This window comes from Ylistrum balloti, unplaced genomic scaffold (genome assembly GCF_031769215.1).
Source record: "Ylistrum balloti isolate Yb309-2 unplaced genomic scaffold, AGI_CSIRO_Ybal_v1 Utg369604, whole genome shotgun sequence".
NCBI classification, from domain to species: domain Eukaryota; kingdom Metazoa; phylum Mollusca; class Bivalvia; order Pectinida; family Pectinidae; genus Ylistrum; species Ylistrum balloti.
In genome coordinates, this window is record NW_026781883.1 from 343913 (window position 1) to 366042 (window position 22130).

At 34.9% G+C, this 22130-nt stretch overlaps 1 protein-coding gene across 1 annotated transcript; it reads right to left on the reverse strand.

The window, feature by feature from the left end:
• Window positions 1-4830: 4830 nt before the first annotated feature.
• LOC132546224 (uncharacterized) lies at window positions 4831-7262 on the reverse strand. The gene is made up of 2 exons (XM_060209936.1): window positions 7189-7262; window positions 4831-6463 (listed from the first exon to the last, which is right to left on the reverse strand). Exons 1-2 carry the CDS (start codon window positions 7260-7262, stop codon window positions 4831-4833), a joined length of 1707 nt encoding a protein of 568 aa, XP_060065919.1.
• Window positions 7263-22130: the final 14868 nt, after the last annotated feature.

Consider the following 22130-nt stretch of genomic DNA (forward strand, 5'->3'; position numbering starts at 1 on the left):
AGTTTGTTAGGAAATGGACCATTCTTTTTATAGCTGATTATATGTTCCAAAACTATTACCATGGAAACACTTTGGAGACTTCTGATTGGTCAAAATTAAGATATTATCTGATTTAGTTGAAAATTTGTATAAAAAGGTTTAAGAGGATGACAAATACAATGATACTTTTTCTTGAAAAAAATAATTGTTTCCATTTTGTTGTGATGCCTGCCTATTGTGATCCTGTTCACATCTTTTCTACAGCTATACCTGTCTATTGTGACCATTTTCTATAGCTATACCTGTCTATTGTGACCATTTTCTATAGCTATACATGTCTATTGTGACCATTTTCTATAGCTATACCTGTCTATTGTGACCATTTTCTATAGCTATACCTGTCTGTTGTGACCATTTTCTATAGCTATACCTGTCTGTTGTGACCATTTTCTATAGCTATACCTGTCTGTTGTGACCATTTTCTATAGCTATACCTGTCTATTGTGACCATTTTCTATAGCTATACCTGTATGTTGTGGCCCTGTTCACATATTTTCTGCAGCAATGTCTGGCTATTGTGACCATTTTCTATAGCTATACCTGTCTGTTGTGGCCCTGTTAACATATTTTACCCCACAGTATGATAACATCAAATTCAACACAAAGTCATAGGAAGATGGGCATCAATCAATGTTACAAGGTCAAAGGTCACATTTGAAAACTGATGCAAATTCATTAATGATAGTTACATACATAGGAGTGGAGGTATTCATGCCTGACAGACATTTTCTAGGTTTGTAACCTGACTGTATCAGAGATGAAAATCTTCTACCAATTTGACTCTCAGAAAATAGATAATTCCATGTGTAGTTTTCATTCAAAAAATGAATTAATTAATGACACGGATATAGGTTTAGCCTTTATTTAGCCTTTCCATTTTCATCTCTGCTGTATACGTAATGAAAACAAGTTTGAATAAAAATTCATAATAGTTTTAATTTTTAGAAGGAAATGATTGACAGTAAAGCTGCATGATCAGAATTTAACACATGCTTCTGTTTAGCATATGATATACATATAACTTTGTTGATTATTAGTCATACATTGCAGGGATAGGTTGTTGATGATAAACGATCCCGCTGGTGAGGGAAAATATTGAAGGTTATATTGGTGACACTTAAATCAAATGATACATGACTCTTCATAAATACATGTTTTGTCAAATTACTGTAATTAAAAACATCGTCTCCATTTTATGATTCAAATGCAACTTTTGTACTTTCTGAAGTAGCATATTTGTCCGAGGATATAATGATAATTTTCTTGTTTTAAGATTTTTCTGAAATTGAGCTCAACAAAAATATGTGATTTTGCTGTGTTTAATGAGTTGTTTTGAGATTGTTGGCCAATAAATATAGTAATGTTTAAACAGTTTATAGGGATTTGATAGTAAAATACCCAATATAAAATTGGAATTGCATCATCATTAATAGTTGTTCTTTGACCATCAGAATAACATCTGACTAATCATATTGGCAAATTACCTAAAGGATATATTTCTGAAAAAAAGGATAAATAGATGAAAAAAATATATATATTATAAGATGTATTAGTCTTATAACATATTATAACAACCCTCATGAAAAAAAATGTACTTTAAAGGACAATAGAATTATTTAACAAAATATAAAAACTTAACATAATACTGATTAGAGATATTAAATAAATTAACAAACATCAACACAACCACCTGATATAAACAAATTACACTAACAATAAACTGTTGAGAGTCCGACTTGAATGACCTGTCATATTGAATTTAACCTGGAATCTTCAAGTTTGGAAATTGTATCTATTCCTGGTCCCCAATGTTTGAAGGGTTATTTTTCATTATTTTGAAAGACTGAAATGGTGAAATCTTGAAAAATAAAACAGAAAAAATGTAATTCATTTCATGTCATTCCAGAAAATGACATTCTTCTTTACACTTTAGTTAAAAACCTCAAAAATTTTACAGAAAAAAAAATGTACATGGTGTTTGTTAGTAGTAAAACTTGAATGTCCAAAGGATATATTTCGAGGTGCCTTAAGTCAGCTCCAATCAGACAGAACTGATTCAGTGAAAGGCAAACGTAAGAGAAAACCAGCTGAACATGAAAGACAATCCTAGTTAGACTGTAAATATAGTGTTAGAATGACTGGGAAAGCTTTTGTCTGCTACTTTTTCAAGTAGCACCTTATTGAGCTTACAGAAGTCATACACTTGTTCTGTGGACTGCCTTGAACTGAGAAGCTGATACTGAATTTGACTGAAAGTTTTCTTTACTTTGATTTTCACAAGAAGTTTTTGAGCACACAATGAGATATCCTTAATATAAGCAAGCTATATACCTTCGACCAAACATTCTGTATGAAATACATAGAATTTGCCTTTTTATATCTGAACAGAAACCACACCCTTTTCTTATCTGAACAGAAGGCCTTACATTTGCTTAAATCAACAGAAAGCCAAGCATTTGCCTTAACTGAACAGAAGACAGACCTTTTCCTTAACTCAATAGAATATCACACCTTTTCATCAACTCAACAGAAGACCAGACCTTTTGCTTAACTCAATAGAAGACCAGACCTTTTGCTTAACTCAACTGCAGACCAAACCTTTTGCTTAATTCAACAAAAGTCTACATCTTTTCCTTAACTCAACAGAAGACCAGACCTTTTGCTTAACTCAACTGCAGACCAAACCTTTTGCTTAATTCAACAAAAGTCTACATCTTTTCCTTAACTCAACAGAAGACCAGACCTTTTGCTTAACTCAACTGCAGACCAAACCTTTTGCTTAATTCAACAAAAGTCTACATCTTTTCCTTAACTCAACTGAAGAACAGACCTTTTGCTTAACTCAATAGAAGACTAGACCTTTTGCTTAACTCAACTGCAGACCAAACCTTTTGCTTAATTCAACAAAAGTCTACATCTTTTCCTTAACTCAACTGAAGAACAGACCTTTTGCTTAACTCAACAGAAGACTAGACCTTTTCCTTAACTCAATAGAAGACCAGACCTTTTGCTTAACTCAACTGCAGACCAAACCTTTTGCTTAATTCAACAAAAGTCTACATCTTTTCCTTAACTCAACAGAAGACCATACCTTTTGCTTAACTCAACAAAACACCAGACCTTTTGCTTAACTCAACTGCAGACCAGACCTTTTGCTTAACTCAACTGCAGACCAAACCTTTTGCTTGATTCAACAAAATTCTACATGTTTTTATTAACCTAACAGAAGACTAGACCTTTTTCTTAACTCAACTGAAGACCACAGCTTTTGCTTAACTCAACAGAAGACCAGACCTTTTGCTTAACTTAACAAAAGTCTACACATTTAAATCATGGCAGAAGATCAAACATTTGGAGAGTTAAAACATAATGAGCAGCATTAATGCAACATTCAATCCTTATCATTGGCACAAACTGGCTGACCTGTTCTCATAGGACGTAAAACAAACAAATAAAATCTCTGATATAAGGATGTGTAACCTGTTGTCTGTTACCCTGCTGATCACCACGATACCATACACACCCTGTGTTGATAGCAATGTACTGGAAAGATGCTTCATACCCTGTCTATATAATACTGTAGTCCCAGGAAAGACACTATCAAATACTCTGTGTCCTATGATGATTGTAGGACAGAATTTGACTGGGTCTATCTTGTCCATTGACACAATTGTAAGCTGTAGTACATAATCTAACCTTCTCCAAGCTGAATACATTTCTTTTCTTTAGACAATGAACCTCAATTCCTATCAACTATAGTGGCATATAACAGAAGGCTGTCAAACATACATCAGTTATCTCCCCTTCTCCCAAATTAAGTAACAGACATGTTTTCTTAAATTGACAACAATGGCCCATACCTGTCTACAGTGCCCATTGCTCTGATTAACATATCAGGACAGCATATGCCTCCATATACAAATAACATTGCTCTTTATCAGAAATTGATAAGGCTCTATGGAAGTCTCTCAGTATACAGACAAGACTGTCCCATATCAAACAACATTACCCATATCAGAACATTTCCCTCTGTATATAGACAACAATGTCCCATATCAAACAACATTGTCTATATCAGAATGTTTCCCTCTGTATACAGACAACACTGTCCCATATCAAACAACATTGCCCACATCAGAATGTTTCCCTCTGTATACAGACAAGACTGCCCCATATCAAACAACATTACCCATATCAGAATGTTTCCCACTGTGTATAGACAACAATGTCCCATATCAAACAACATTGTCCACATCTGAATGTTTCCCTCTGTATACAGACAAGACTGCCCCATATCAAACAACATTGTCCACATCTGAATGTTTCCCTCTGTATACAGACAAGACTGCCCCATATCAAACAACATTGTCCATATCAGAATGTTTCCCTCTGTATACAGACAAGACTGTCCCATATCTAACAACATTGCCCACATCTGAATGTTTCCCTCTGTATACAGACAAGACTGTCCCATATCTAACAACATTGCCCACATCAGAATGTTTCCCTCTGTATACAGACAAGACTGCCCCATATCAAACAACATTGTCCACATCTGAATGTTTCCCTCTGTATACAGACAAGACTGCCCCATATCTAACAACATTGTCCACATCAGAATGTTTCCCTCTGTATACAGACAACATTGTCCCATATCAAACAACATTGCCCATATCAGAGAACATTTTTCTCTATAAACAGACAACAATGTGCTTCAGATAGAAAATAGAGCCCCAGTATCAAGCAACCCATGTCTGAGTCTGTTTAAGTTCCCCATGTCTGGCAGCCCTGTCAGACATGTTGGCCATACAGACAGCCTTGACTGTCAACACTCTGCCGACAACATTGCCACACATATGACACCCGGGTGAGGCGCCCCTTACTAGTGTACTCCTCCACCCGTTCCTTACTACGGGGATGGTAACAGCACGCTTTCTTGTGGTTATCATTAAGTGTAAATAGTTTCTGACAGCGCAAACATTTACTGACTTTCTGCCCACCTTTTGTCTTTGTTGCTTTCTTTGCCCTCATTTCGTCCAGAGATCTCACCAGAGATCGGAAGGTAAACGATTTTGAAGATTGCTGCTGTGCTTGCATTTTTGGCATAGCTCGTTCCTTCATAGTTGCTGCCCTTTCTGCACCCAGACTGAGGGGACTAACTGCTCGTCGTCGCCATTTAATACGTACAGGGGGATCATTTAAGTCAAGAGACTTGGAGTCTGAAATACCAGATGTTTCTGAGACTTGAAACCGACTCATCCGATCAGACAATGATCTGTTTGTTTTCTCCATAAATGAATTTTGCTGAGAATTTGTTTTTTCAACAAAAGAGTTCTGCAAAGAATTGGCTCGCCTTTCACTGAGCGAACTTTGTGTGTATGCCAGTTTTGTTGGTGGTAAGTTTTTCAGGTTAGGCAACTCACGAGTTGGACTTCGAGCACGCATCAACGGTTTCAATTTGTAGTTTGGATTTTTGGACTGCTTACTTGTTACAGTTTGTTTTGAAGAAGTTTTCACATTTTTGTGGAAATGATCTATCTGTGAGAGGGCATCTTGTAGAGAACTTTCCAGTCTTTTTGCACTTGATTGAAGTTTTAAGAGCTTTTCCTCTGTAATTTGTATACCGTTAGCATCACTTTTAGCCGCAGCATTCATTGTTGGTGATGTTGTTCTGTCTTGGACAGCTGTCTGGGCTGCCTCTTGTTGATCCTCTACCTGTACTGCTTGTAGTATCAACTGTAATTTTTTATGGTCCTCCTGTAACTTGTTCACCTGTTTTTTGTGACGGTTGAGTTCAGCCAGGAGTTGGGTGTTCTCGCATTCAACTTTAACCATGTGATCTTCCTGTTCCTTTTTTGATTGGCTGTTTTGGAACTCTAACTTTTGAAGATGTAATGTTAACATGCTGAATACTGTCTGTCCGTCAATGTCAGCCTCACTTAACTTCAGCAGTTGGAGACATTGTAAGCGATCATCAACTAAAGTGTTGATTAACTCTGCCAGACACTCAATATACAGAGGTAGGGCCCGCTTGGTATCCTCCTGTGAAATTTTCACCAAGATGTCCCCATCCATGTTACAACATTCAGCGATTAATCTCAGTTGATTGGTACATTCCTGGATGACATTGTTGATTTTCAATGTCTCTCGTCGATGATTTTCAATTTCTTGCATAGCCATACGTATCTTATAAGCCCACCCTTCACGTTCTTTTTGGATCTGTGTTCCGAGCCAACGAGAAACCTCCACAATACTTTCGTGTAATGTTTTTCCATTGAGGTTATGTGATTCATCCTCTAGAAAGGTAGAAACTGCTGACTGGATGTCGTCATCCGTGCGCAAATCCGACCAATGCTTAGACGTCGCCATTGGGTTCATATGATGTAATTTGGCCATGTTGATAAAAATAGAAAATCTTTGATTTCTTCAAATAGGTGATCGGGGTATTAGTGTTACAGCTAGTCATTGGTATGTTTGGGAAAGGTCAGTTGGTTCATCTCCTGAAAATACAAAAAAAAATGCATTGTAGAGATTTTTTCTCAAATTATAGACTGAAATATGGAATAATAACCAATGTGAATACAACCTATGTCATTTCTGGATTGTTGTTAGGATCAACACAATTTTAAGAAAGGTTGCAGAAATATTGTGGTGATTACAAATATTATGTTATCAAAGATTGTTTGATGGAAATCAATTCTTGAAAAAAACTCCAATACTTCAATGTTCTGTTCAATTAAAGCACAATTTTTTGAGAGTTATTCCCCTTTATGTACTTTGTTTTGTTAACATTTATTGTGAAATATCTACATGTATAAATTGTATAAAATATTTTATTCATGGAAAATATAATTGTTTGAGAAGAAATAATTACAATATGGACAGAATGTTATTGAAAATAGCCTGCAAATTTGACCTGATTTCAATGTGACATGTACATTCGGAGACAAACTGATAAGCTAATAGCTAGCTCATTGATCTTTATCAAAACTTAAATCTCCATCTTCACTAACAATTTAATTCTGGTTATGATCAAGTGAAAAATAAAATGACTTCTTAGTAACCAATGTATTTTTAACTTTTTATCATTTTGATTTTTTTTTCTTTTTTTAATAAGTTTGTTTTTGATCGCAAGATATTTATCCAAACCTGCACACATACTTAAATGGGATGCAGCATCTAAATAAAAACTTTTCTGAAGAAGTAAAATGCACTGAGTGCATGACTTTCATACATCAACTTGACGACACATTACTTCTGTTTAGTCATCAAACATTTACCTGTACTTAATTACAGGTAGGTTATGTTTAAAGTGAATACAGACAGAATAAATAATTCAGGAAATGCCAGGGTTTATATATAACACAATGATTGTGTTTCATATAGATGTCATATCAGATAGGTACCTTAGTACCTGTACAGGTCATGACACAGCTGCTCACAGATCACAACTCAACTCTGCTGTTCACAGATCACAACTCCACCCAAGTTGTTCACAGAACACAACTCCACACAGATGTTCACAGATCACAACTCCACACAGCTGTTCACAGATCACAACTCCACCCAAGTTGTTCACAGAACACAACTCCACACAGATGTTCACAGATCACAACTCCACACAGCTGTTCACAGATCACAACTCCACCCAAGTTGTTCACAGAACACAACTCCACACAGATGTTCACAGATCACAACTCCACACAGCTGTTCACAGATCACAACTCCACTCTGCTGTTCACAGATCACAACTCAACTCTGCTGTTCACAGATCACAACTCAACTCTGCTGTTCACAGATCACAACTCCACTCAGCTGTTCACAGATCACAACTCCACACAACTCCACACAGCTGTTCACAGAACACAACTCCACACAGATGTTCACAGATCACAACTCCACACAGCTGTTCACAGTTCACAACTCCACCCAGGTTGTTCACAGAACACAACTCCAAACAGCTGTTCACAGATCACAACTCCACACAGCTGTTCACAGATCAAAACTCCACACAGCTGTTCACAGATCACAACTCCACACAGCTGTTCACAGATCACAACTCCACGCAGCTGTTCACAGATCACAACTCCACGCAGCTGTTCACAGATCACAACTCCACGCAGCTGTTCACAGATCACAACTCCACGCAGCTGTTCACAGATCACAACTCCACGCAGCTGTTCACAGATCACAACTCCACGCAGCTGTTCACAGATCACAACTCCACACAGCTGTTCACAGATCACAATTTCACACAGCTGTAGACAGATCACATCTGAACACAGATGTCTATAGATCACACCTCAGCTACAGCTTTATAAGAAGGACTTCTCTGGCATGTACACTTTAATTGATCACAACTTGACACATATAGATCACAGTAATGTCAAATTCACAACACCAGCAGTGCCTCACGTGCAAAGCTGTTATTAAAAACAGATATCCTACAGCTGTTCACAATAAGCCCACCTCATCTGTTACAGTTCTACAGAAATACGCAGCTGTTCACAGATCACAACTCCACTTCAGAGACTATGTGTTTAGTTCCATACATTTATGTTTAATACCATGTAATACCGTCAGGAAACAGCACATACAAACACTTTTGTGTCAATATATCTATTGGTCTCAACAAGATCTAACACATTGTCTTCTCTGTTTCCAAAGTGAAAAAAACATTTCACAATATAACAAACTCAATCACATTCATAATATATCCACCAGCTAATTCATAGATGAAACTTCAAACTTTCACATCTAGGTCATTCATAAACTTTAATAATTAGTGTGTTTATCTAATTTTGGACCAAAATTAATTGAAATTGGTTTGTATTTGTATGTGTTCACAACTAATAGCAAGTTTGTTTGACACACTCACACAGTTGTGTATGTAAATACACAATTACAGATCATAACTCCACACACTGTTCACAGTTACAATAGACCATTGACCAGCACAACTTATTAAGAAATATTCTGACAAATCACATTTCCACACATACTGTTCACAAATAAGGAAATTAATATTTGTAATGTAAAAGGAATTACAGATATAACTCCACATTGTGTGAATTTTGTGTAAATCACTGGTACTTCTGAAACAACTTCTGTTCACTGGATCACAACTCCACACAGCTGTTCACAGCTAATTTTTAGTTTAAACAGAATCCCACACCTAAAATGATCAATATTTCAGTACAGATCACAACTCCACACATTTTTATGTACTTGCAACAGCAAATCACAACTCCACACAGCTGTATACAGATCACAACTCCACACAGCTGTATACAGTTCACAACTCCACACAGCTATTTAAAGATCACATCTCAACACAGCTGTTTACAGATCACAATTTCACACAGCTGTAGACAGATCACATCTGAACACAATCTATGAAATTTGCTAAGCTTTATAACAATAATCATATGTACACTTTAATTTTGAACTTTTCTTTACATCATTTTCAGTAATGTGAAATTAATCACCAGTCAGTGGCTTCAAATATTAAAAACAGATATCCTACCTAGCATCACAATAAGCCCAGAAGGATAAAACAGTTCTATGAAATATGAGAGTCCTTATATTAAGTCACATCTCCACTTCAGAGACTATGTGTTTAGTTCCATACATTTATGTTTAATACCATGTAATACCGTCAGGAAACAGCACATACAAACACTTTTGTGTGTGTTTTGTCTCAACAAGATCTAACACATTGTCTTCTCTGTTTCCAAAGTGAAAAAAACATTTGCATCAATATTTAACAAACTCAATCACATTATAATATATGCCCATGTTAATTCATAAATGAAACTTCAAACTTTCACATCTAGGTCATTCATAAACTTTAATAATTAGTGTGTTTATAAGCTAATTTTGGACCAAAATTAATTGAAATTGGTTTGTATTTGTATGTGTTCCAATAATAGCAGGTGTTTGTTTGAACACTCCCAGTTGTGTATGTAAATATTTAATTAGGAATATGTCCTGAACTGCCGATTACAATAGACCATTGACCAGCCAACTTATTAAGAAATATTCTGAAAATCAATTTCCTGTACCAGCATACTTATCCAAAATAAGGAAATTAATATTTGTAATGTAAAAGGAATTAGTGATGATATAACTGATATTGTGTGAATTTTGTGTAAATCATTGGTACTTCTGAAAAACTTCTTGTCTACTGGAGCAGGGGGGAGAATGTCATTCAGTTAATTTTTAGTTTAAACAGAATTATATACCTAAAATGATCAATATTTCTGTATTTTATCAACAATTTTTATGTACTTGCAAAGCAAATGCTACAAGTTGCAGCTTGTACTTCACAAGAACTCTGAAAGCTGGAAGCTCATTTCTTCAGGCTTAATAGTAGATATATAGCAGTGTTAAGAACAGAAAGTTACGTCCAAAAAATTATGAAATTTGCTGAATTATAACAATAATGCATATCTCCATCTAGATTTTGACTTTTCTTTCAGTCATTTTAGATTTTCCTTAATCACCTCCTTGGCTTCAAACTTCAGCCCCTAGCATCACTGATGAGCCCTAGAAGGATAAAACAGCTATGTGATGCAGCTTAATTCTCTGTTCAGCTCTTATGTATATAGCTCTGAATTTGTATTAAAAAGAATTGTTCACTTGTGTGTGTTTTGTACAATCTTCAGTTATTCAGGTGTTACAACAGTGTGTAACATGAAAAATAATAAACATACAATATACAAGTTGTTAGTCACACTAGACTTTTATAGAGGCTGGGTGAAAGGTTTAAAGAACATATTCATGCCAAAACCCCATTATCAAGGATTTAATTATTTCACTAAACTCATAAATATTGATTTCTTAATCAAATTTTAATTCAATCCAAACAGTATTTATGTTCTAATGAATTATTAACAGCTCATTGACCGTAATGTATCAAAGAGTTCAATTCAATGATTTGTTGGTTTGTGTTTCACATTACTTGTGTGTATTTGTATAAGAGGAATACAATTGGCCTTCTTCGAATCAATTATATAGTTAGAATGGTTCAAGTTTAGACTTAAGACATTCTCATGTACATTGGACTCTGTATGTTATCATGTTTAGGTTTGTATCTAAAGAAGCACAGGTTCTGTTTAAATATAATTGTGTGAACATTGGTTTTATGTTTGTTTTTAGCTCATATCACGTAATGATTCACTGTTATATCACTCTTTGTCCTTAGTCAAATTTCTCTTAATATCACATTCACTTTATATCACTTGATGTCATATTTCTCTTAATATCACATTCACTTTATATCACTTGGTGTCATATTTCTCTTAATATCACATTCACTTTATATCACTTGATGTCATATTTCTCTTAATATCACATTCACTTTATATCACTTGGTGTCATATTTCTCTTAATATCACATCTCACTTTATATCACTTGGTGTCATATTTCTCTTAATAACACATTCACTTTATATCACTTAGTGTCAAATTTCTCTTAATATCACATTCACTTTATATCACTTGATGTCATATTTCTCTTAATATCACATTCACTTAATATCACTTGGTGTCATATTTCTCTTAATATCACATTCACTTTATATCACTTGATGTCATATTTCTCTTAATATCACATTCACTTAATATCACTTGGTGTCATATTTCTCTTAATATCACATTCACTTTTTATCACTTGGTGTCATATTTTTCTTAATATCACATTCACTTTATATCACTTGGTGTCATATTTCTCCTAATATCACTTTTCATTTAATATCAGTATATGTCATCACATTTCACTTTATTACACATTTTGATATTGCACATCTTCTATGTGAATTTACATTTATTGCAGTGTATAGATAAAACTGAATTTTTTCATGATTAAATTGACTATTCTCCTTTGTATTACCATTTCTTTTCAAGTGTAATTTCTCATAGTCTTAAGCCATTTTATTTGCAAGACCGTGCTCACAATAGTAAGACAATTATCCTTTAAGATCTTATTCAAACATCTATTGCAGTTTATCATTTAGGGACGCTCATTGTCACGAAAATCAGATACAACAATTTCTACACTATGGTTGGCCAAGGCATTTAACTATCATGAAGTAAAAAATAATACAAGAAAAAATATTTGTATAAGTCAAATGATTGACTGACTTCAAAGTTTTAGAAGATGTAATGTATTTTTTTGCTGTTTTTTGAAATTAAATACTATGTTGGAATTGCACCAATATATAGAAGGTCAAGGTCGTATTATTAGCATACCTGTAGTGTATTGGTGTCAGTAGTACCTGTGTCGTGCCTGTACTGTACTTTATGGAAATTGGAGGTACCTGTATCGTGGGATATGACAAGGTGTAATTTACATATATACCTGTGAGACGAGTGTTTATTGTTAAGTAAAACAATAGCAAGCTACCTGATAGACAAACTGACATATGATTGACACCTATCTCTTGGTTGATATAAGGTGTTGGTGTTGTTCTAAAATATCTTATATCTTGGTTATAACTGATAATGAATCTGATTTCAGCAAAATCATGTGAACCTAGAAGAGAAGCATTCTGGTTTACACTTGAATTTTAGGATAAAATATTTGAATCAGCAATTTTAAATACAAGAAAGCAATCTTAAGAACAATTCTTCAAAATATATGTTTTTAAACATAAAAGAATTTTTGATGTGTAATATTATATCTGTGTACTTCACAAATAGTAATACAAAAATATTTTTCGCTAACATTGGTTGATATCACACAGATATATTTCACTAACATTGGTTGATATCACACAGATATATTTCACTAACATTGATTGATATCACACAGATATATTTCACTAACATCGGTTGATATCACACAGATATATTTCACTAACATCGGTTGATATGATACAGATATATTTCAGTTACAAATGTGTTTTGGTGGAATCTCTTAGTTGCCAACATTTTCATTTAAATCAGTCAGATGTGAAATTTTAAGATTGTCTCATAGAACAAAACAAATTCCTTCACTTTACTTGAGATTTTTTCAGTTGAATTTCGTTAAAATGCTTTACGTCTAACTCAAAACCTTAATCTCTTAAAAAATCATCAATTATTTTAGATTGTATAAATTAACATAACGTGTGTCTGCGGAAAGAAGAGAAGAAAAGCGTTATAACTATAAACTCATTTTACAACAATTGCAAAACAAGTTATTTCAACTTATACTAATCACTCTTTTTGGCCCGGATGTAAGCACGCGAGGGGTCTTATTGTGGGAGGAAACGGGAGTACCTGGGAAAACTTACCTGGTCGGGCAGGTGATCCTTACCTTTTCACGTCCGTTCAGGGAGTCAAACCCCAGACGGCTAGGTGAAAGGCGAGTGCAATACAACTTACCTGGTCGGGCAGGTGACCCTTACCTTTTCACATCCGTTCCGGGAGTTGAACCCCAGACGGTTAGGTGAAAGGCGAATGCAATACCACTGCGCCACCCGATCACATGCTCCAAGTCAGACCAATGCAATGTGATGTTGCAAAAGAGGTTATGTTATTTTTGGCAACATTTTAATGCAAAGACTTCAACATCTGGTCAACCACAGTTTACCATCCCTCTTGGAGACCTGCAACTGTTAACGCAAGCTGTTTGCTTGGTCGACAGTTAAGCAGTCAGACCATTTGTAATAGGCCAAAACATTACCAAATGTGTGTGTGGAGGCCTTAGTAACACAGCCTGTGTCCTGTGCACCAATTGATCTGTGACACTGATAGTGTAGCAATGTTTTGTTCACGGATTCAAGATTTTGTTTGATGTACAGTGATGGGTGGCAGTGAATATGTCAACGTCGTAAAGGAAGGCTTTGCAGACTGCTGTGTAGCCCAGCATGACAGATTTGAGGTGACATACCTAGTGGAAATTGAACCAGATTAGTCATTAGTCATGGAATTTGGTATCAGAACAAAGACCAGGCTCTGTTCAAGTTTTACAGCTTTAAGAGGCTGGGCCTATTTGGCAGCATGATAATGCAACATCCCACACCAGTCATATGGCAAGTTTTGGATTGGCCTGCAAAATCCCATGAGCTGAACTCAATAAAGGACATCTGGGTTGTTCTTTGAAGATTAGTATGGCATCGGCCAAATATGCCCTCCAACTTACAGGAACTGATGTAGGCAATGAATGAAGAATGGAATGCCATCCCAGTTCACACCATCCAACAATATACATGCACTAATTGTGTTAGTTACTAACACCATTCTTTGAGACATGACAGCCACAAGCTTTGTACATCACACTAAATCACCGAACTGCTTTTCTCTCACCTCCTTATCTGTACTTATACTGTATAGTACAGTAGTTCACTAAAGCTTTTCTCTCACTTCCTTATCTGTACTTATACTATATAGTACAGTAGTTCACTAAAGCTTTTCTCTCACCTCCTTATCTGTACTTATACTGTATAGTACAGTAGTTCACTAAAGCTTTTCTCTCACTTCCTTATCTGTACTTATACTGTATAGTACAGTAGTTCACTAAAGCTTTTCTCTCACTTCCTTATCTGTACTTATACTATATAGTACAGTAGTTCACTAAAGCTTTTCTCTCACTTCCTTATCTGTACTTGTACTGTATAGTACAGTAGTTCACTAAAGCTTTTCTCTCACTTCCTTATCTGTACTTATACTATATAGTACAGTAGTTCACTAAAGCTTTTCTCTAACTTCCTTATCTGTACTTATACTGTATAGTACAGTAGTTCACTAAAGCTTTTCTCTCACCTCCTTATCTGTACTTATACTGTATAGTACAGTAGTTCACTAAAGCTTTTCTCTAACTGCCTTATCTGTACTTGTACTGTATAGTACAGTAGTTCACTAAAGCTTTTCTCTCACTTCCTTATCTGTACTTATGCTATATATTACAGTAGTTCACTAAAGTTTTTCTCTAACTGCCTTATCTGTACTTATATTATATAGTACAGTAGTTCACTAAAGCTTTTCTCTCACTTCCTTATCTATACTTATGCTATATAGTACAGTAGTTCACTAAAGCTTTTCTCTCACTTCCTTATCTATACTTATGCTATATAGTACAGTAGTTCACTAAAGCTTTTCTCTCACTTCCTTATCTGTACTTATACTATATAGTACAGTAGTTCACTAAAGCTTTTCTCTTACTCCCTTATCTGTACTTATACCATATAGTACAGTAGTTCACTAAAGCTTTTCTCTAACTGCCTTATCTGTACTTGTACTGTATAGTACAGTAGTTCACTAAAGCTTTTCTCTCACCTCCTTATCTGTACTAATAATATATAGTACAGTAGTTCACTAAAGCTTTTCTCTCACTTCCTTATCTGTACTTATACTATATAGTACAGTAGTTCACTAAAGCTTTTCTCTCACTTATCTGTACTTATACTATATAGTACAGTAGTACAGACATTTGATATATCAATATGTGTCTAATATGACAAGCTTCTTATACAGCAGGTGTCTGATAAAACAGATATCTCACATAACAGGTGTCCGATACAGCATTTGTCTGATAAAACAGGTGTCATATACAACAGGTGTCAGATACAACAGGTGTCAGATACAGCATTTGTCTGATAAAACAGGTGTCATATACAACAGGTGTCAGATACAACAGGTGTATCATGCAATAGGTGTCAGATACAACAGTTGTCAGATACAACAGGTGTCTGATACAACTGGTGTCAGATACAACAGGTGTCTGATACAACAGGTGCCTGATACAACAGGTGTCTGATACAGCATTTGTCTGATAAAACAGGTGTCATATACAACAGGTGTCAGATACAGCATTTGTCTAATAAAACAGGTGTCATATACAACAGGTGTCAGATACAACATGTGTCTGATACAACAGGTGTCAGATACAGCAGATGTCTGAAACAACAGGTGTCATATACAACAGGTGTTTGCTACAACGGGTGTCAGATACAACAGGTGTCTGATACAACAGGTATCAGATACAACAGGTGTCAGATACAGAAGGTGTCTGCAATAATAGACGTCTGAAACAACAGGTGTCAGATACAACAGTTGTCAGATACAAGGGGTGTTTGCTACAACGGGTGTCAGATACAACAGGTGTCTGATACAACAGGTATCAGATACAACAGGTGTCAGATACAGAAGGTGTCTGCAATAATAGACGTCTGAAACAACAGGTGTCAGATACAACAGGTGTCAGATACAACAGGTGTCAGATACAACACGTGTCTGATACAACAGGTGTCTGATACAACTGGTGTCAGATACAACAGGTGTCTGATACAACAGGTGTCAGATAGAACAGGTGTCAGATGCAACAGGTGTCAGTTACAACAGGTGTCTGATACAACAGGTGTCTGATACAACAGGTGTCAGATAGAACAGGTGTCTGATACAACTGGTGTCAGATACAACAGGTGTCTGATACAACAGGTGTCTGATACAACAGGTGTCTGATACAACAGGTATCAGATACAACAGGTGTCTGATACAACAGGTGTCAGATACAACAGGTGTCTGATACAACTGGTGTCAGATACAACAAGTGTCTGATACAACAGGTGTCTGATACAACAGGTGTCAGATACAACAGGTGTCTGATACAACAGGTGTCAGATCGTACTCTAAATGTAAATTGGCTTTATATATATACATATGGACCTAAAACATTGCAGTGCAGGTTTCTTTTTAGCAAATTCCTACGTCTCCTTGTTGATCAGTCACTTTTCAATGATCTGTTGAATTGTTATAGTGTTGACAAGGTATTTTAAAAGTGTTATGTCAATTTATATACAAACACAGCCTGCTTAAGGACATGTTTACATTGATTAATATCTAACAATTTTATAAATATTGGTGAGTCTTAAGAGACTGAACTATCAATAATTGCAAGCATTTATTGTCCCAATAGAGAATTCTACCAATCTGACACAACGAAATCCTTTCTCCTTTTTAAATTTTTTTTTTCCAACTTTTATATGATAAATGGTTATTCACCGTGCCTTCAGGTAAAAGTAACAAAGTAAAACTGTTCAGTTTTTTGTGTTTTGCTGTTTCAGTTTATAAGTAATGTATCAGAAACTTGTATTATTCATGTATTGATTTCTGTTGATAAGATTATGTAACCTTCATAAAATACTAGCTGCTTTCTCCATATACATGTCTACGGAGAATTTATCTACAGTTCAATGTGTAGTGTTTACATGATTTACCAGCATAAAATGTACATCCTGGAGGAATTTTTTAACCTGCTGAGAATCCACTCCTAATGAACCATATCTATACAGGGTAGCGAAGGAATTTTTAATCAGCCTCCACCGACAAGTTTCAATTCAAAAGTACATGGATTTTAACTGTTAACATCTAATTTATATTCTAATTGGACAATTTCAATGACATTTCGTTTTAAGTCAAAGAAAGTTATAAAGGAGCTCATTAACATATCGCTTACTGGATGACATCATGAATCATTCATTTGCTTTTGATGTACAGAAACCTGTTATTACAGTTATTCCATATCATGTTTGACAGAGTCTTTCACTATAAGGGGTCACTGGGGTTCCACGATAGACCAGGTCACTGGGGTTCCACGATAGAACAGAGATGTTAAATTTTAAATTTTAAAACCTATGAGGCAGTCAACTAAGGAAAAGTCAAAATCAAGATGGGGAGGTGTAGTAGCCCCCATAATTCAATAAACACCATGATGTTAATTAAAATCAACTACATATATCATAAAGGAGACTGTATTTGTCCGTTTATCTATCACATCACTTCATGCACTTTTTTACCAGCATAAAAACAATTTTCATTTTTCTTTCTGGAATATGACCTGATAGTTTGACACTTTTTCAAACAATCCCCTTATATTCAGAGTTATGGCCCTTATTTTATACTTTGTAAATTTGTCTGGAGTGTAATTTTCTCATGTGTATTACCACCTGCAATTTTTAAACATTAAATCTTGCTTTTATCAATTTCATAGGGTGATGAATTGAGTTTGTTTTCAACAGATGGATAACAAGATATCAGAGAGTTTGTTTTCAACAGATGGATAACAAGATCTCAGAGAGTTTGTTTTCAACAGATGATAACAAGATTGCAGAGAATTTGTTTTCCATGAGTTGGATAACAAGATTGCAGAGAGTTTGTTTTCAAAAGATGAATTACAAAATTTCAGAGAGTTTGTTTTCACGAAAAAGATTACAAAATCTCAGAGAATTTGTTTTTCATGAAAAAGATTACAAAATCTCCGAGAGTTTGTTTTCATGAGAAGAATTACAAGATCTCATAAAACCATAACGCATAGATCAGGTAGCATACATATGGCCTACTTCATTAACATTCCTGTCAAGTGCAAAAGTCAGGTGAAAGTAGACGTGAGATACAGGTGTTAAACGAGGTCCAGCCAATCAATAGATTTCCCCTTAATAAGGCTGTACCAGTCACCTGCTGGAGGCAGTGTAATCTCCCACTCATATTGTCTCTACTGTGTGAAAACAATATACCAAGTGCTGCTCAACGATATCACTTGTCAAGTTGTTTTTTTTACTATTGTGGACTTTCTTTCTTTCAATAAATATACAACAAAAGAATTTAGAAATAGTCTGGTTTTAAAATCAACTAATTACTTCTGAAAATAAAAAAAAATGATTTATTGATTTATTTTGTGTTAATATGATTTTTGCTACAACTACAAAAGAGAGGAGAGAAGGCTTTGGTGTAAAATAAAGTGAATTAAATTACTAAAAGCATGGACTGGAATTTCATTCTTCGGTGATTAAAACATTTCAAATGATTCAGAAAATACATTTCAGAGATTGTATTTTTCTTTGAAGAGTGAAAAATATATTGATTGATCACAAAAAGTTAAAACAGAAGGTTATACCAATGCTACTACATTGTATATTCTAAAACCCAATCATAACTAATGTTGTATCACATTTTACCATCAAACCTTCAAATCTTTGACAAGATTTGTTCAGAATCTCCATTTGTCTGTGGTGTCCAATTATCACATATATCCAGTGTGATCATTTAAAATCCAAAAGTTGAAAGTAGCATGGTATCAAGCCATCTTGGTAATCGACAATGATAAGGACCCATTGGGGATTTAAACATCAAGATACCAATGACAGTTTGCCTACAAACACTACCTTAAGTAGTAATACACACAGGCAGCTGTGTACATTTTGTCATACAGAGGTAAAGAACCACAACATTTGATGGTCTTAATTATCCTTTTTTTTCTCCATGAAAAATCATGTACAGAAATAGTATCCATTTATAAAAACATCTGTTTATGTTTGAGATCTATTTTTTTTTCTTACATCCTTGTTAGTATAAAGGAGAGATTTTGTTGTTTACCTAATTGATATGATAGTCTGCCCTCTGAGAAGTTGTGATCCCTTATCACACACCACCCTAGTAAAGGGTTGAAAGCAGAGATTTTATTCATCTTGGTCAATTGGCAGCATATATGGTAACAAAAAATTGAAGTCTTGATTAAAAGGTACAGATTGTGAGCCGGAGACAGATAAATCAATACAAGTAACGGATTCTACAGTTCTTCTTGTTAACATTATAATTCAACCTTTCTGATCTTCTCATTGAGTTTTGTACAATTAGTGTCCTCATTTCTGCAAAACAATTTCCTAGCGTTTAATCGTTCCAAAATTTTATTTAAAAAATAGGTTTCTTTTTCATGTCAGCATTGAATTAATGACACTTGCGATTAAGTCTTTGTGAAAATAGGTGATACAAACTAACTTTAAATTAAAACAAATCAGTACATAGGATTATTTATATCAAATTTGTGGAGATTTACTACATCAGTGCGAGAGTCTCCTGAGTCTCCTCCGAGTTTTGTGATCTACCTAGGGAAGCTCTGCACGCTGGTCTTTAACAATATGTAATGTTACTATATCTATCATTTACACCAGGCCGCTGTTCCTCGATAGATTTTGAAAACAGAAGCCAATATACAAACAATCTATTTTATGGTTAAGTTATACACATTTTATGTTGAGCCCAATAATCAGTATCAGAATTATTGAATTTGTGCAGTCAATTGCTGGACTGAATGATTTGAGGGTTGATTGTTGTATTGTTTTCAAACTGACATTATAAAATAGGTTGTAAGCTACAGAATGCAAGGCAGTTCAATAAAGAGGCCTCAAGAAAGGGGAAATTTCCTGTTATCAAGGCTATAAACATGTTTACATTTACAGGAAACAGAATCTTCAATTTGTTGTTTGTTCTACAAATGTTTTTCATGAAGTAAATGTCATGCATGTCTTTTTTACGTCTATACATGTATTTACATTTTTATGACTGTTTCTGTATATGTGTTTACATTTTTATGACTGTTTCTGTGTATGTGTTTACATTTTTATGACTGTTTCTGTGTATGTGTTTACATTTTTACGACCATTTCCGTAAAGGTATTTACATTTTTACGACTTTTTCTGTAAAGGTATTTAATTGGGGATACTCAAATTTTAGAACATTATCCTTTTTTTTGCAAATTAGTGCGTCAATGAATTTGCAGCATACAGAAACAACTAACAAAACAACCATATTTTAGTGCAATGGTTTCAGAGGGAAAAGCGCCTAAATAAGTATGGTTACAGTATTGGAGGTAGGTTTTAGTGGAGTGGAGTTAGTTTTCTCTTGAAACAACTTCTTAAGAATCATTTGGTGTAGAGTCATATCATAATGATTGAATTGACCTGGGATAAAATTCTACAGAGTTTGTAAATTGTGATTCTAGGACATGAGTTTAAGCTGTCAAAGAACATTGTGGGAGAACAAACTGTTTCTTTTTTTTCTTTATATTTTTCTCTATATATCTTTCAAAAGTGAAAAGTAAAAGAAATAATAATGTTGGCCTACAAATATTAAGCATGGTTACTGATTGTAGATCATTGAAACATTAGACGTAGACACATAGTCAAGGTCACAGAGGTCTTTTATTTTTTTAATAGTCAAATGATCGCTTTTGAAAAAACTGAAACCTTATAGCATTCATTATGCAATGAAATTCAATAATAAATAAATTGACATTGTGATTTCACAAAAATTACCCCTTAATTCGCGGTGGAGATGAATAAAGCAAAATTTACACAGTTACATTCCTGATAGACAGTTCGTTTCCCAGGCCCCTGGAATTATTTGAATATCTTACGTTATTGTTACAGTAATATTAAACATATCTGATGTTTTGAAGGGGATAAAAAAATTGAATTTTTAGTTCCTGTCATTATTATCTCATTAAGTAATGGGACCTTAGGACTAAGCTTTGTGTCACATGATACCGTTGGATTTCAATGAAACTTTGGCTTGTATTGTTGACTAGAGTATCTATGCTATAGTGTACCCTTCTGGTAGCTTTGTGTCTAGATTTTTGATTTATATATTTATATAAATAAACTTGTTGAAGTGTTGCGTTTCCTGGGCTTATTAATGTTCAATAAAATGACAGTGATTTAAGGATTTTTGTATGAGATCAACACCAGCAGGATATCAAATATCCCAAACACACATGGATTATATTACCTGAGTGATGTCATAATGACCTAGATGTCCCCAAACCTTGATGTCAAATAAACCATCTTATGTCTATGGTTTGATTCTCCCTACCCATGGGGGTTTGTTTTTCTCAGGAAGCTGAGAGCTGGTCTGTGCTGTTGTGATTGTTTCCTTGTGAAAGACACTTTACCCTAATTTCTCTGCATGGCATGCTAAAAGCCTCCTGTATGTTGTTCAGTATGGTAGCCACCAGCTATAACATTGACACCCTGCATCAAAATGACTTTGGCAGTTCATGGGACAATGAACCAAACAATGTGTGAAATGGATTGATAAAGATATGTTAAATCTGTCTCTGTCAGTCAGACGACAGTTCTGACTAGTCTGTGTTACTCAGCTGACAGGTCAGTGTATGGTCTGTGTCACTCAGCAGATATGGGAGGATGTATGGGTCTGTCACTCAACAGATATGGGAGGATGTATGGTCTCTGTCACTTAGTAGATATGAAAGGTTGTATGGTCTCTGTCACTCAGCAGATATGAGAGGATGTATGGGTCTGTCACTCCGCAGA